This window comes from Thunnus thynnus, chromosome 6 (genome assembly GCF_963924715.1).
Source record: "Thunnus thynnus chromosome 6, fThuThy2.1, whole genome shotgun sequence".
NCBI classification, from domain to species: Eukaryota; Metazoa; Chordata; class Actinopteri; order Scombriformes; family Scombridae; genus Thunnus; species Thunnus thynnus.
Window position 1 is genome coordinate 13,704,354 of NC_089522.1, and position 13,771 is coordinate 13,718,124.

General features: G+C 39.0%; 1 protein-coding gene across 1 annotated transcript; it reads left to right on the forward strand.

The window, feature by feature from the left end:
- Window positions 1-3,146: 3,146 nt before the first annotated feature.
- On the forward strand, window positions 3,147-12,964 carry LOC137184327 (large neutral amino acids transporter small subunit 1-like). Its single transcript, XM_067591884.1, has 11 exons — window positions 3,147-3,344; window positions 3,985-4,515; window positions 4,658-4,783; window positions 6,970-7,075; window positions 7,206-7,250; window positions 7,731-7,854; window positions 8,006-8,109; window positions 8,443-8,539; window positions 8,978-9,127; window positions 10,124-10,298; window positions 10,559-12,964. The coding sequence occupies exons 1-11, from the start codon at window positions 3,269-3,271 to the stop codon at window positions 10,633-10,635; spliced, it is 1,611 nt and encodes a 536-aa protein (XP_067447985.1). The 5' UTR covers window positions 3,147-3,268; the 3' UTR covers window positions 10,636-12,964.
- The last annotated feature ends 807 nt before the right edge of the window (window positions 12,965-13,771 follow it).

Sequence of the window (13,771 nt, forward strand, 5' to 3'; positions counted from 1 at the left end):
GTCTAACATTGTGAATCAATTCATTGCATGGATAGTATCTGTGTAAAATTTTAATATGAATTTCTTTATCTTAATTGGGGACTAAAAATCTGTTAAATTCAGACCAAACATTCCTGCTAATGTTAGGAAACATCACTTTCCAGCGATGAAAGGAGTTGGGACACTTTGCATAGAAGTAAGAACACTCATGATATGAACATTATTACAAGAACGCTCCTCAAGAGCTGCAGTCTAGGAATCACCTCTGAGAAAGGTTCATATAATAATGATGCTTTAATGAGAGACACCAATTTAGTGTATAAGCTTTTAAGTACTCTGGAATACTGAGGGTGAGAAATGTCTAATCCTCTCTGTTGGATTAATTCTTCATAGGTAGCTACTGCAGGTCTCCTGTATCATTTAGAAGTTCAGAAATACACACAATATCTCGGTCATACCATCTGTTAAAAAGAGTCTTATTGTTTTATGCAACATGTTGATTATTCCATAAGATACACATGTGTGGGGATAAGTTGTGCTTGAAAGCAATCCTCCATGTGTGAATGGCTTGTTTATGGAAGTTGGCAAGTTTAACAGGTAATTTATTTGAAATAAAATTACAGGAAAGCAAGAGCCTTAACCCACCATACTGATCAAACACAAAGATCAACACTGAATATTGTCTAATAAGTGTTTTTCTCTTTACATACTCTATCTTTTATTTCCAAATAAATTTGAATAAGAGTGAGTCAATAGCTGCACACGTTTTCCGATCAACATATGAAGATAAAGCTGGATAAACCTTAGAAAGTAAAACAAAGTCGTCAGAATGACTCCTCAGTTGGGTAAATGGGATCATCAGAGGAGCACGTGAATGCAGCATCAAACGGCTACCATGCCTTTAAAATTTCCCATAATCCCTCTGGCTTTTGAGGCGTTTAAATCAATAAGTAGCTTCTCACAAACAGCAAAGACGTCTTAGTAAGACAATGACGGTACTATAACAAACTGCTGCTCACATTTCATGTCATTGTGGTGAAACTGGGAACTTATTTTACAAGTTTTGCGACACCGTGACAGTAAAGTACAGCAGCGGCTCCGCGTATAAAGGCGTCGTGTCCTCACAGTCACATCCGGGCATTCGGAAAGCTTGCACTCTGAGCTACTTACAGAGAACCGAGTTTCTCCCTCCTTGCTCAGGGGAAAGTCCCCGGACACACGGCAGAAAGTGCCCTGGGTGATTCCAGTGTCGGTCTGTGCTGCACCGCTAACAAGCTGAGACGTTCATGTGAACTGAGCTTGGTGATTGCAGATCGACTTTGTCAGCGTTACTAGTAATGCAAGTGTGCAGAAACTAACGCGTTAACAGAACGGGGCTCATTCTCGGAATGCACTTTTTGTGTACATGAATGTTTACAACAATTCATTTTTAGTGGTGCTGCTTTTCAATGTAAGCTTAACACATAAGTGCCGGTGTTATACTGTATTTGGTGACCCCTCAGGTTCTATGACCTGCAGGAAGAAGTACTCAGAGCCTTTACTTAAGTAAAAGTATCGATACCACAATGTAAAAATCCTTCATTACAAGTAAAACTCCTTTATTTTAAATCCTTATTAAGTAAAAGTATAGAAGTGCTACCAGCTGAATTTATTTAAAGGATTAAATAGGATTTTTAGTTGTAATGACGTATTTTTACATTGTGGTATTCATACTTTTACTTAAATAAAGGATTTGAATACTTCACACTGCAGGTCACAGAATCTGATAGGCCACCAAACACAGTGTAACACCAGTTTATTTTGGACTGTAATGTTGTATTTTGCTTATTACATTACACTATGCATTAAGCAAACTCACTTTATAAGAGCTGTGGATGAGAAATGTATTTAATATGTAGCCTACATATTCCTCTGCACCACCTGAATGTTTCATTTGTTGACTCTACGGCACCAACCTCACAGTAACAAGTTCCCAAACGTGTAAAGGTCTCTATCTAGTGGTCAAAAATGTGATGTGCAACTCATTAGCACCAAGCAAAGTGCACATGATATCATAGTCTGTTATTTGTAATGTATAAAAATGCCCAAACTGTTAATTAATTTCAGAAACTTTTCCTTATGAAGGGCACTGAAAGTTACGCACCGGTTTCAGGAAAACAAGGCTATATTAGGCCTACCTCTAATATGATGGAAAAATTGATGACTCATGACAATAAAATTAGGTATATATTTTTTATTTCATATCCACAACTAATGCATACACAATACCTACACTCCATATGCTCGCATAGCTATTTTGAATCTATCACTTTTATTTTCCATTAGTCTAGAAACTGCCCAGAAAAGAAATGTATATATATATATATATATATATATGTATATATGATATTATTCTTACAATGTCTGTCTCATACACCAGTCTGTACTAACAACATGCTTTCCTTATGACTAAGGAGCAGTATTAGTATTGTAATGATGAGTAAGTGTTGTCCTGTGTGCACACCTTTGAAATATTTCATCATACCAGTATGGTGGAAAAAGCATTAGGTGATACAGAAATATCATGTTCCTCATCACTCTTATTATGACTGTGCACTGTCTGCATTGAATAGGGCCAGTGGGTCTCCATTTTCTCTGTGGTGTCACCTTTCTACATGACAGAGGGAGAACAAAGACACCTGTTTTTCACTGTTGACATCACTAGAGGGAACAGTAGCCTTACAGCCACCTTCCTAATACAGTCTGATGAGAAAGCACACACACAAACATACTGTATACTACTGGATTAGGCAGCACACAAAAAGATTATGGTGTCACGTGGTAAGCCCTCCAAATGGTGTCTGCCAGTAACCTACTTCACCCTCTGAGCTATCCCATCATTCATTTGGAGTGGGCGTAGGCTCGTGCAGCATCACAAAGGTTCAGCTCCTCCCTGCTGTATCCTGGAGAGACAGACAGAGAGAAGGAGAGGGAGAGAGAGACAGAGAGAGGATCAGGGACGGATGAATTCCAGTCTGAATGAAGAAGGCAGTGTGTGCAAATGAAGAGGAGAGTGTGTGTGCATGTATGTGAGAGAGGACGAATCAGGGAGGGTTAGAGAGAGAGAGAGAGAGAGAGAGAGAGAGAGAGAGAGAGAGAGAGAGAGATTTAGGGGGGGGTGGGGGGGGTTGTGTGTGTGAGAGAGACTGAGAGAGGAAACACAGGCAGGAGGAGGAAAGGGACATAAAGGGAGGAAGGAAAAGGGGGGCAGGAGGACAAGAAGACAAGAGGATCCAGATTAAGAAGAAAGATGGCTGAGCCGGAGCTGAAATCACGGAGCAGTCGGGAGAGCATTGCCAAGGCTGCGAGCCAGGAGAAGATGGGGGGTAGGTACAGTGCATGCTCACACTCTCGTAGATACCACATGGTGCAGGGCTGCATTAGTCCGCCATGCGCTCTGATGCAACATTGCCTGATGCTAAACCACACTCTGGCTGATGTTGCTATAGAGATGCATGATGGTGATTTTGGTGTGTGTGTGGTGTCTGAGGTGACAGGTGAGGAAATGTGACACATATTACACAAAAATTACCTTTGCATTCCTTACGAGTTCTGTATTGGTTGTCTAAATTTAACCTGATGCAGCGTGTGTTTATGAGGGAGAAGGGAATTACAGAGATGAGGTGTCATTCTTGAAAAAGAGGTTTTTAAAATTACCCTGATGAGCCTGCTGAACCTGTTTTTTAACATACAGTAGTCCACGCTACAAAGTTTTCCAAATTGCTGACACAGAATGTACTCTGCATCTCTCCTTTGTTGCTTGAAAGATTAGAAAAAAGTATTTTTTTCTTCTGTGTAGCCATATAGTTTGATATTACATTTTATTAAAATGAACAAGTGACTAAAATGTCTCAAGAGAGAAAACACTGTCACTTCCCTCTGCTTTTCTTATGATCACTGATGCCACTAAACAACTGAATTTCAAGTGTGAAAGTGTCTTATCTGCTGTCCTCTCTCCTCTATCAGCTCAAGCAGACCCAGACCAAGATGGTCTGATTATCGAGCGGGCAGCGTCTCCCTCTACACCCATGGCCTCTGCACCCACTGCCACAAGCCCTACAAGCGGCTCACCTGCCAAAGGGGAGAAGATAGAACTCAAGCGCAGCATCACCCTCTTCAACGGAGTGGGAATGATCATAGGGACCATCATCGGCTCAGGCATTTTCGTCTCTCCGACGGGTGTGGTAAAAGAAGCTGGCTCTGCTGGGCTCTCTTTGATCATCTGGTCTGTCTGTGGAGTGGTGTCTACCATGGGTGCCCTATGCTACGCCGAGTTGGGTACAACCATCACCAAGTCGGGGGGAGACTACACTTACATCCTTGAGGTGTACGGGGAACTGGCGGCCTTTCTGAAGCTGTGGGTGGAGATGCTCATCATCCGGCCGTCATCGCAGTATGTGGTGTCGCTGGTGTTTGCTACCTACCTTCTGAAACCTCTCTACCCAAACTGCACCGTACCCGACAGCGCTGCTAAGCTCATTGCTTGCCTGTGTCTTAGTGAGTAGGGGGTGTTGACTGGGGTTACTTTGCAGAATAATTGCAGAAACATTCTCTTTCTCTACAGGTGACCTATAATTAAAGATTCCAGGTGATTATTCCCTTAATTCCTGATTGTTTTGTGTCTTCCCGTCCCCTGTAGCTTCCCTGACGTTCGTGAACTGTATCAGTGTGAGAGCGGCCACCAAGGTACAAGATTTGTTCACAGCCTCCAAGTTGCTAGCTCTGATCATCATCATCCTCTTTGGCTTCATACAGATTTTCACAGGTGAGTCCTACTTACCGACAGACTGACAGACAGAGCCACTAAAACGTCCAGAATGACCTTATTATTCTATAATCTATACTTCATCGTGGTCTTATATCGTTGTAAAACTGTGCTGTATTCTGTGAATTCATTCTAAACACAAAGAAACCAGAAGAAGTGATACATATCTAACATTAATACATGATTTCATATCAACTGCATTACTATCTATCTATATCTATTTCACTACCTGGTATCACCGTTTCCAATGTTGATACTAACATCTTGATCACAGCTTAAGTTGAGTGGACAAACTGGACAAAAAAGACAAACTGAAATTAAATATTGTGACCAACTCCAGTGCAAAATCCACTGTTTGTCAGCTGAGTATTCAGTCCAACTAAATTGAAAACACACCAGCTTATCATCACTTTCGTGTGAAAGAGAAACTGATTCTTGTTTGAAGTGTGTGTGATGAGTGAATACACTGATATGAAAATTCATAGTTTAATTATGATGGCTAAATTAATCCCTGATCATAATCTTTATTATTGTTGAAATAAAATGCATATCTTCAAACACTATTAAACTTCACTTTAATTAATTAAAAATCAACCTCACGATCAGTTTTTTGGTGTTGCTGCCTTTGCTTTACAGTTTTTAAAACCTTTTCAATAGATTTTTTCCATTGGCTCCTTTTTTGAAACTGAAGTATCATCATACTTTGTACTAAATCCTCTAAAAGCAGAAGTGTTTTTTTTCTCTCCAACAACAAACATTGCTTTCTCCACCCTCCATTATGATTAGTATGTATTTCTCAGCATGCAGCTGCGCACAATATGTTGAATTAAAGGGGCTCACACTTGTTTTCATTATTCATTGATATAATGATGGTGATAAAAATGTAAATTAAATAAATGCTTTAACCCCTTGTAAGTTTTATGGAGGGATATAGTTAGTTAAATCAATTATTGTCTTCTGTCTCTAATGATCAACAAATTGTTGACTAACACTAATGAGCCCAACCGAGCAGACTGCCCTCCTTTCAGTTTGTTAGCACAGTTGTTGAGTCTGAACACAAGGCTTGTCTGTCTGCAGCCGTGTGATTGAGTCTGAGCGTGTGTGCAGCCATGTGCATGTGTATCTCTGCGGGTGAAGATGAACGCTGCTTGACATAATTAATTCCATACATGGCCCATCTATACAGTATTTATCTATAATATATATATAACAGAACATGATATAGTACATGTCATATGAGGGAAATAGTTTAGAATTATGAGACATTGATGATTGCTGCAAAAAAGAGACAATATCTCATCTTTCATTGTCCTTAAAGTTAATCACATTATGAACCGAAACAACCATAAATATATATACTGTATATATATATATTTCTTATCATGTCATTGCCCTAAAGATGGAGGTAGACAACCACTGCTGATGAAATAAGACATATATGTTTTCAAAACTGTAAAAACGAAGCAACTGAATCAGCTCCAGTCACGAAATTCAAAATGAAACAGGGCGGGAAGACAGCGTGGTCATCGTTTGCTCACTGCTACATCTGCTGCTCTCCCTCTTTTGCAAGACCACACCCACCACCATTGTGCTCCACACTGTGTTGCCATGGAAACTAGGCGGTGAAGCTTGCCGTCTGTTGTCACACTGTGGTCTTTCAGAGCGCAAAGAGAGAAGGACAGAGTGTGAAAATAATGCGTGTGTAATAGGCCTCACGGTAAGGAGAGTCATTAGCATTTGAAAGCGACAGGTAGAGTCATGCACATCCAAGACTTCTAGCACACACACACACTTTTGAACACACACACACTGGATTTTTGGTAGCTGCTGTGGATAAATGAGCGGACTGATTTTGACTGGTTTACACATCAAATGATACTTCTGCTCATTTTCAAATGTCAGCCAGGCCAGACCTGATTCTGTTTCCAGTACATCAAAGGAGATACTCAGACCAGGAGGCCAAGTGCTCAGACGGAGTCCCAACTGGCTAGTTGCTGGTTGAAAATGTCAAGCCTGTCAGCACACAGGCAGCAACAGTCTGACGCTGATGCAAGAAATAAAAAGTGACAGCAGCCAAGAATAAGAATCCAACGAATGTTTATGAAACCACATAAATCCTTCTCAACCTTCTCATTCAGTTGTTTTTGATTCCTCAATATCTTCTTCTTCTGTCTGTGTGTGTGCAGGTGACGTGCCGTACCTGACACCAGAAAAGGCATTTGAAGGGAGCAAACTGGGAGTTGACAATATTGTCTTGGCTCTGTACAGTGGTCTGTTTGCTTTTGGAGGCTGGTGAGGCATTTTTTCATGTAATTACAGATTTGAAATAGAAACCATATATCAAAGCTGCTAAATGTTTGCTCTTACAATACATTATACAATAATTAGAGTCCCTAAAATACTTGTTTTTCTTGTTTTTCAGGAATTATCTGAATTACGTAACTGAGGAGATGATCAATCCAGAGAGGTGACTTAAATGTGAAGAAGGTTATTTTGAGGATTGTACAGACTCTCCTGTAAATATATGCCAACAGCATGACTATCCTCATCCATGACTGAGCTTGTTTATCACCAGTTGATTGCATGGAGATACAACATACAGGGGCTTAAACTACAAACTGAACATTATAAGCATCAGTGTTATTGCATTAGATTGGATCCAATCAACTTATTTTGTCGAACCCTTGTATGACGCCTGAAGTATGACTTTTTTTCAGAGAAGCATGTGATGCTTATGCTTTTAAACATTATATTATACTGTACAATCTAGCATGACTCATATCAGATCTGAAATTGTATGTTCACATGTGTCCTATTGGATTGCATGAAACTGAACACTAGTGTAATCACTGATGTCACTAACACAGAGGAACTAATTTGATGTTATTGGAAAATATGTTTGTAAGTTTTCTTTCCTCAAATGACCTTTGACCTTTACGCTCCGTAGGAACCTGCCCTTGTCCATCATCATATCTATGCCTATAGTGACGGTGGTGTATGTTCTGACCAACCTGGCTTACTTCACAACCATCTCTCCTCAAGACATGATCGATTCAGAGGCTGTTGCCGTGGTGAGTGTCATACTTCAGGTTAAGCAGACAATCAGCTCGTAGCTCAGTGTTGCAACCTAAAATTGGATGTATAGGTTGGTTTTGCATTCATAAAGTGTGTGCTGCCCTCATATAAAGTATGTTACTAATATATTATGGTGCTGTCTGGCAGAGCTTTGGGGAGTACCAACTCGGTGTGATGTCTTGGTTGATTCCTGTGTTTGTGGGACTGTCCTGCTTTGGAGCCGTCAACGGATCCCTGTTCACCTCGGCACGGTGTGTGTTTGCAAGTAGAGAATAAAACTGAAGGTTGATAGCATTTTGTTAGTGTAATGCAACATATTTCCAGTTTATACCATGAGTTTTTGGTGGGAAATAAAGTTAGGGATGTGTGTTTTTCATTTCTTTGCAATGATTAAGTTACAATCCAGTATCCTTTTTTGGATAATGGACCCAAATGTTGGGAAGATATGAAGTTTCATATGAGCGGAGGGTACGAGGGGATTGTTCCCAGACTTTCAGGCTGTTATTGGTTGGAAATTTTATATAGGCCAAGTGCTTTATCACAAAAAAACATAACAATAACAGTAAGAGCTTCATCTCTTCTAGGTTGTTCTATGCTGGAGCTCGAGAGGGTCAACTCCCCGCTGCTCTGGGGCTGGTCCACACAGACCTCTTCACACCGGTGCCGTCCCTCATCTTCACAGTAAGACTCCCACTACTAACAGCAAAAATTTCACTGTTACTTTTATGTTTTAAAATAATTAGCACAATTTTTAAAAATCCTTTGTGCTAAATTTACTCAAAAGCCTATAATGACACCCAGTAAGGTCATGGTAAATAAAAGTGCATTCATATATGACCTTTATGGGCATCAAACTGCAACCAGAGAACTGCAACAGCATCAACAAATTTTTGAGCAGTTGAATATATTTATCTGCTATAAGTGATTAGATCCATTATTAATTTATTAATTGCCCATGTAACGTCTATCTGAAGATGAGGCTACTGAAGCTAGTTACAACTCTTTGAATGCTCACATTACTATTTAGCACATATTCCACAAAAATCACCCTTAAAATATCTTTGAAGTGTATTTGATTATATACTAATACAATCTTGTGTTTCTTTTCCCTTTTATCAGTGTTTGCTGTCCATGTTATACGCCATCTCTCAGGACATCTTCTCTGTCATCAACCTCTTCAGCTTCTTCACCTGGCTGTGTGTTGGTATGGCCATTGCTGGCATGCTCTGGCTGCGCTTTACCAAGCCCGACCTCAAAAGGCCAATTAAGGTAGAGCACCCATGGCTGGGAAGTTGTATTAAAGGTGGTAAACGCTCGTTGCACTGAAGATCTATCTGTGAAAAGTCATTTTTAAAGTATTTGAGGCCTGTTGAAAAGTCTAAAAGTGACACAGGACCATGATTCTACAGCACGTATCTGAACCTTTGCCAGTTTCTTTGTCTGCCCAAATCATCAACATTTCTCCTGGTTTCATAAAGCGTCCAGTGTTTTTAATGAAAGCACCATTGTATCTCTACTCTTGTTAATGGTTGGAAGCAGAACCATACTGGGTTTTCAGAAAAGGAAGGAGTGATGTTTACACGAATACATGGCTCTTTGTTTCTGTTTCATCATGGGAATATTACTTTTAGTTGACCAGAGTCTTTCATCTCTCCTTTGAGCCTGAGTGCTCTCAGCCCATTTGCTTTATATGATGAACCTCCAAAAAGGAATAAATGGAGCTTTCTTCTTTGTGCGGAAACAATTCATGAAACAAGACAGGTGTCAATTTCTTAGATCTAAATCCAGAGTGTCTGACAGGTCAAAAATACATTTGGCTTCATTAGCTGCTGATGCTCAGCTTACCCTTTAAATGGATTACAATATGATTACAATCACTGGTGGTTGTAACTGTTTTAACCGATGATGTGATATTATACACAAATAACATAATTTAGCAAATACCTTCAATTATTTGCATCACTATCAGCTATCATCAGCTAAATAAATATTCCATTATTATAAAATCATAATGCCATGATGTGATGTTTTTACATTATTCAATATATGGTATCTATAGGTTTGACGTATATGATATCTCAAGGTTTGATTACATTCCCCAAATATTCAGAGATACATGTTTAGTGTTACACGTTATTATATTACAAAAGGCACCAATTTTGTATGAGGAGGAAAACATTACCTGATAAATGTGCAGTATTTCATCTACTCTATTCATTTCTAACTGGAACAGACGGCTTCATCTATTTTGCTTTCTTTCTGCAGGTGTATCTGTTCATTCCTGTGACTTTCGTTTTGGGCTGCGTCTTCATGATCGCTGTTTCCTTTTGGGCTGCTCCGTTTGAGTGCCTGGTAGGCAGCAGCATTATTCTCACAGGCATCCCGGCATACCTACTGGGCTACAAGTGGAAGAAACCCCACGTAGTCAAGAAGATGCTTGGTGAGTGAGACATTTTTGTTTTTTTTTTATAGCGTCTTTGTCTATTTGTTCAGGCAAGGCTGGAGAGGTATTTATTACAGTTTGTTATGAAATTCCTGCAGCTGTGGGCACTGATACATTCAGTTTGTTTGTGTAGTCAGTGGAAAAGAGTCAAACCGAGGTGTCAGTCTGATATTTAATAAAACCTGACAACATTTGACCTGTGGTAACCTGGCAAAGGAAAACAGACTGGGTTAATGTGATGGGTTGTTTCTCCTCAGAAATCTTCACCATGTTCTGTCAGAAGATCTTCATGTCTGTTCCTGAGGAGAGGGAGCAGCATGAGGCGGCTGAGTAATTCTGGACAGACTCTGAGACAAGATGAAGAACTGAGTCAATATTTTCGTCTGAACATTCTTGACATGTTTACATTCATTCACTTTTTCCTTGTGATTTGGCTACAGCAGTTTTTTTCTTTTTTTTTTAAACAAACCTTTATTTAACCAGGCAGGTCATGGTGGAACGAATTGGTATTTACAAGGGCGTCCTGGCAATCTTGGTAAAGGAGGGTTTACATGAATGTATGCGCTTGTGTACGAAGTGTGTAAGCTTATTTTATGAACATTACAATGTTTAAAATGTCTTTAAAAATCTTAGTTAGATTTTGACATTTAGACATTTTCACAGCTTTTATCCTGATGCTGATTATATCTCCTTTAATATTAGAACATGTTGCATGTTCAGTAGTTAATGGAGAGTCACGCTTTGATCTTAAAATATGAGTAATTATATATTAATAAGTGTATTAATTGTATACTGCAAACAGCAACAAAGAGAAACTGCATATGATATAAATATGATATGACCTAAAACTTACAAGTTTATTGTTCACCTAAAGTTTACAGATGAGTAGTTCAGAGGGAAAACACTTTTTACTTTTCTATACATTTACCTTTAACTAACAACCAAACTAAACATAGTTTATCATAGTTCACAGTTTAATAGATTATGGAAGATAATGACTTGTTAAAACTTTAGCTACAATGAATGATGTATGGACTAATTTGAGGGAGAAAAAGACCTCACATAGGACACAATTACTGACACTGTACAGTGCATAAGGTCAGGGTTGGAAGACAAAGTGGTTAAACTAACATATAGCTGACTACATTATACTTACATGCTACTAACATTTGTGTAATTTCCATATTTGTATTAGTTTTGTATCCGTTTGTAAAATGAATCCACATGTTCTGGGACACGGCACTGTCTCAATGCACAAACTACAGTGAGATAAAATAGTGTGTGTTTCCTGACGATGTGTTGCTGTGAATCAGGTGTGTTTGTTGTACAGTTTATTCTCTGTCAAGCTCAAACCATTTCAGTGTCAGCTCTCCATATGTGATGATATTTGATGAAATGACAGTGGATACCAGCATCTGTTTGTGAGCCATTATAAAGACCTATATAGATGTCATCCTAGTAGTTGTACATAGTAAACTCCATTGTAGTGTCAGTGTTTTGTATTGCATGTACCTATTATCCGTGCCAGCCATGTCGGTGCTGTTATTTCAGTTTTTTTGGTTTTATTGTCATTATCGGACCAGAATGAATGTTGCAATTTTAGTGTTTAGGTACATTACTGGGAAATGTACCTATAAAAACCATTAACTAAATAGCTGAAATTTTCTCAAATTTCTTTGCAAATTAAAATGTTTGCAAAAGCTCTAAAACTCCACTCAAGATGCAAGAGGTAAAAACAGATAAAAATGAAGGAGGATAGAAGTTGTTTGAGTTAGGAAATGTTTCTGGATCTAGCACAGAATAAAGTAATAGTGTCTGTAAACATCAGCCATTGGTAAGTGGATTGTCAGCTTGTACTCATTTCATTGTGTGCTGACAGTCCAAGCAACAGACAGATGAGTGCTGTTCTTCCATCATAAATGGAGTTAAAGTGTGTCATATCGGCAGGCAGCAAAACGAGGGAAAAACTGATAGAGAAATGACCACAAACATTTTTATTCTCTTAGTATCAAAATCTTTTTTTTTTTTGTGACAGGAGATGAAATGTGCTCCTTTGAGAAACACAACCACTCTTCAACCACCATTATGAAGTAGGCATCAAAACAAAATGGACAGTGATGAATCAAAGTTTCAAAATGCTTCATGTACCACCATGGAAATGAATTAACATGTAGGCGGAGAGGGAAACACCACCCTAAAGCAGTTAATGTTTACAACAGATTTCAAGAGGAATTTGATTTTTAACATAAAGCACCTTTTCCTCTTCATGGTTTATCCATCTTCAACAAAGTCAGATAGTTGCGAGCGCAACAGTAGACAGCACAATGCTCGGAGAGAGAATAATATATGTGCCCTTAAATCTGATAAAAACAAACACAGCACATGTGTCTAAAAAATGCTACAATCAAGATAAATGATTCCTGCAGGCACCATCATATATTTTAAGTTATACCCAACATGCTGTATCTATGTGCACAAATTATTACTGTACATAAGAACTGATAATGCCTTTAATGGTGTTTGCCTACTGAAATGTTATGGAGGAAAACTCTAATAGCATATTTTTAATCTTAAAAATGGAAAGTACCTCTGTGAGTTATTGTAACTGTTATATGTCAGTGACCATGGCAGGTACATGTAACAATAAAAATATTTTTGTTCAACCTTTGCCTGGTTGTTTGCGTTTGGTAAAGCATATATAGTCAACAAAACACATGTTCTTCAGAGAGTTAAAGTCTGATTTCTCATTGCTGTGTAAATGAAGTGGCCTACTACACTTGCATCAATTCACAAAAGGCCATCCGCCGCCTCTCTGCAGATAACGCTTTCGAATGGAAAAGTGATCCCAAAACACAAGATAGCTCCTAATCCAAATGAGGATGTTTCACAAGCACGATTTTCTCCAAATGCCGTCCAGCGGCGTTATCATCTCAGCAATCAAGTGTTTGTGTAGTGATCTGTATGAAATGCTCTGTCCTTTCTTATTTGTCTAGTCTTGTTTGTTGGCTGTCAGACAATGATGCTGCTGATGCCTGTGCTGTCAGGAGAGTTCATATCCGTCCGAAGAGGAAATGAGAGGGTCTGATGGCAACTGATGGCAGCAATATCAGAGCTGCTGGAGACAATATTAGTGATGGGAGATCGGACAGGCAAAGAGCCAATATTGCAGATGCATTAAGTATTTTGATGCATCAAGCAGTGATGTGACCAGCTTGTACAGTTTGTGCAATGATAAATCAGCACACAGGGTAAAGCTCAGCTTCAGTGGTTTTAACTGGGCAGATTCTGGACTCAAATCTAATATTAAAGCAGGTCTACAGGACTTTCGTTGTTGTCATGAAAAAGTACACATAATTAAAAATATGAAAGGTAGTTTCTTAAAGCAGGAGTTAGTCAGATAACATCAAAACATACTGTGTTTATTATTCGCAATCCTCAACATGCATGCAAGGCCCAAAGTGCCACATAAA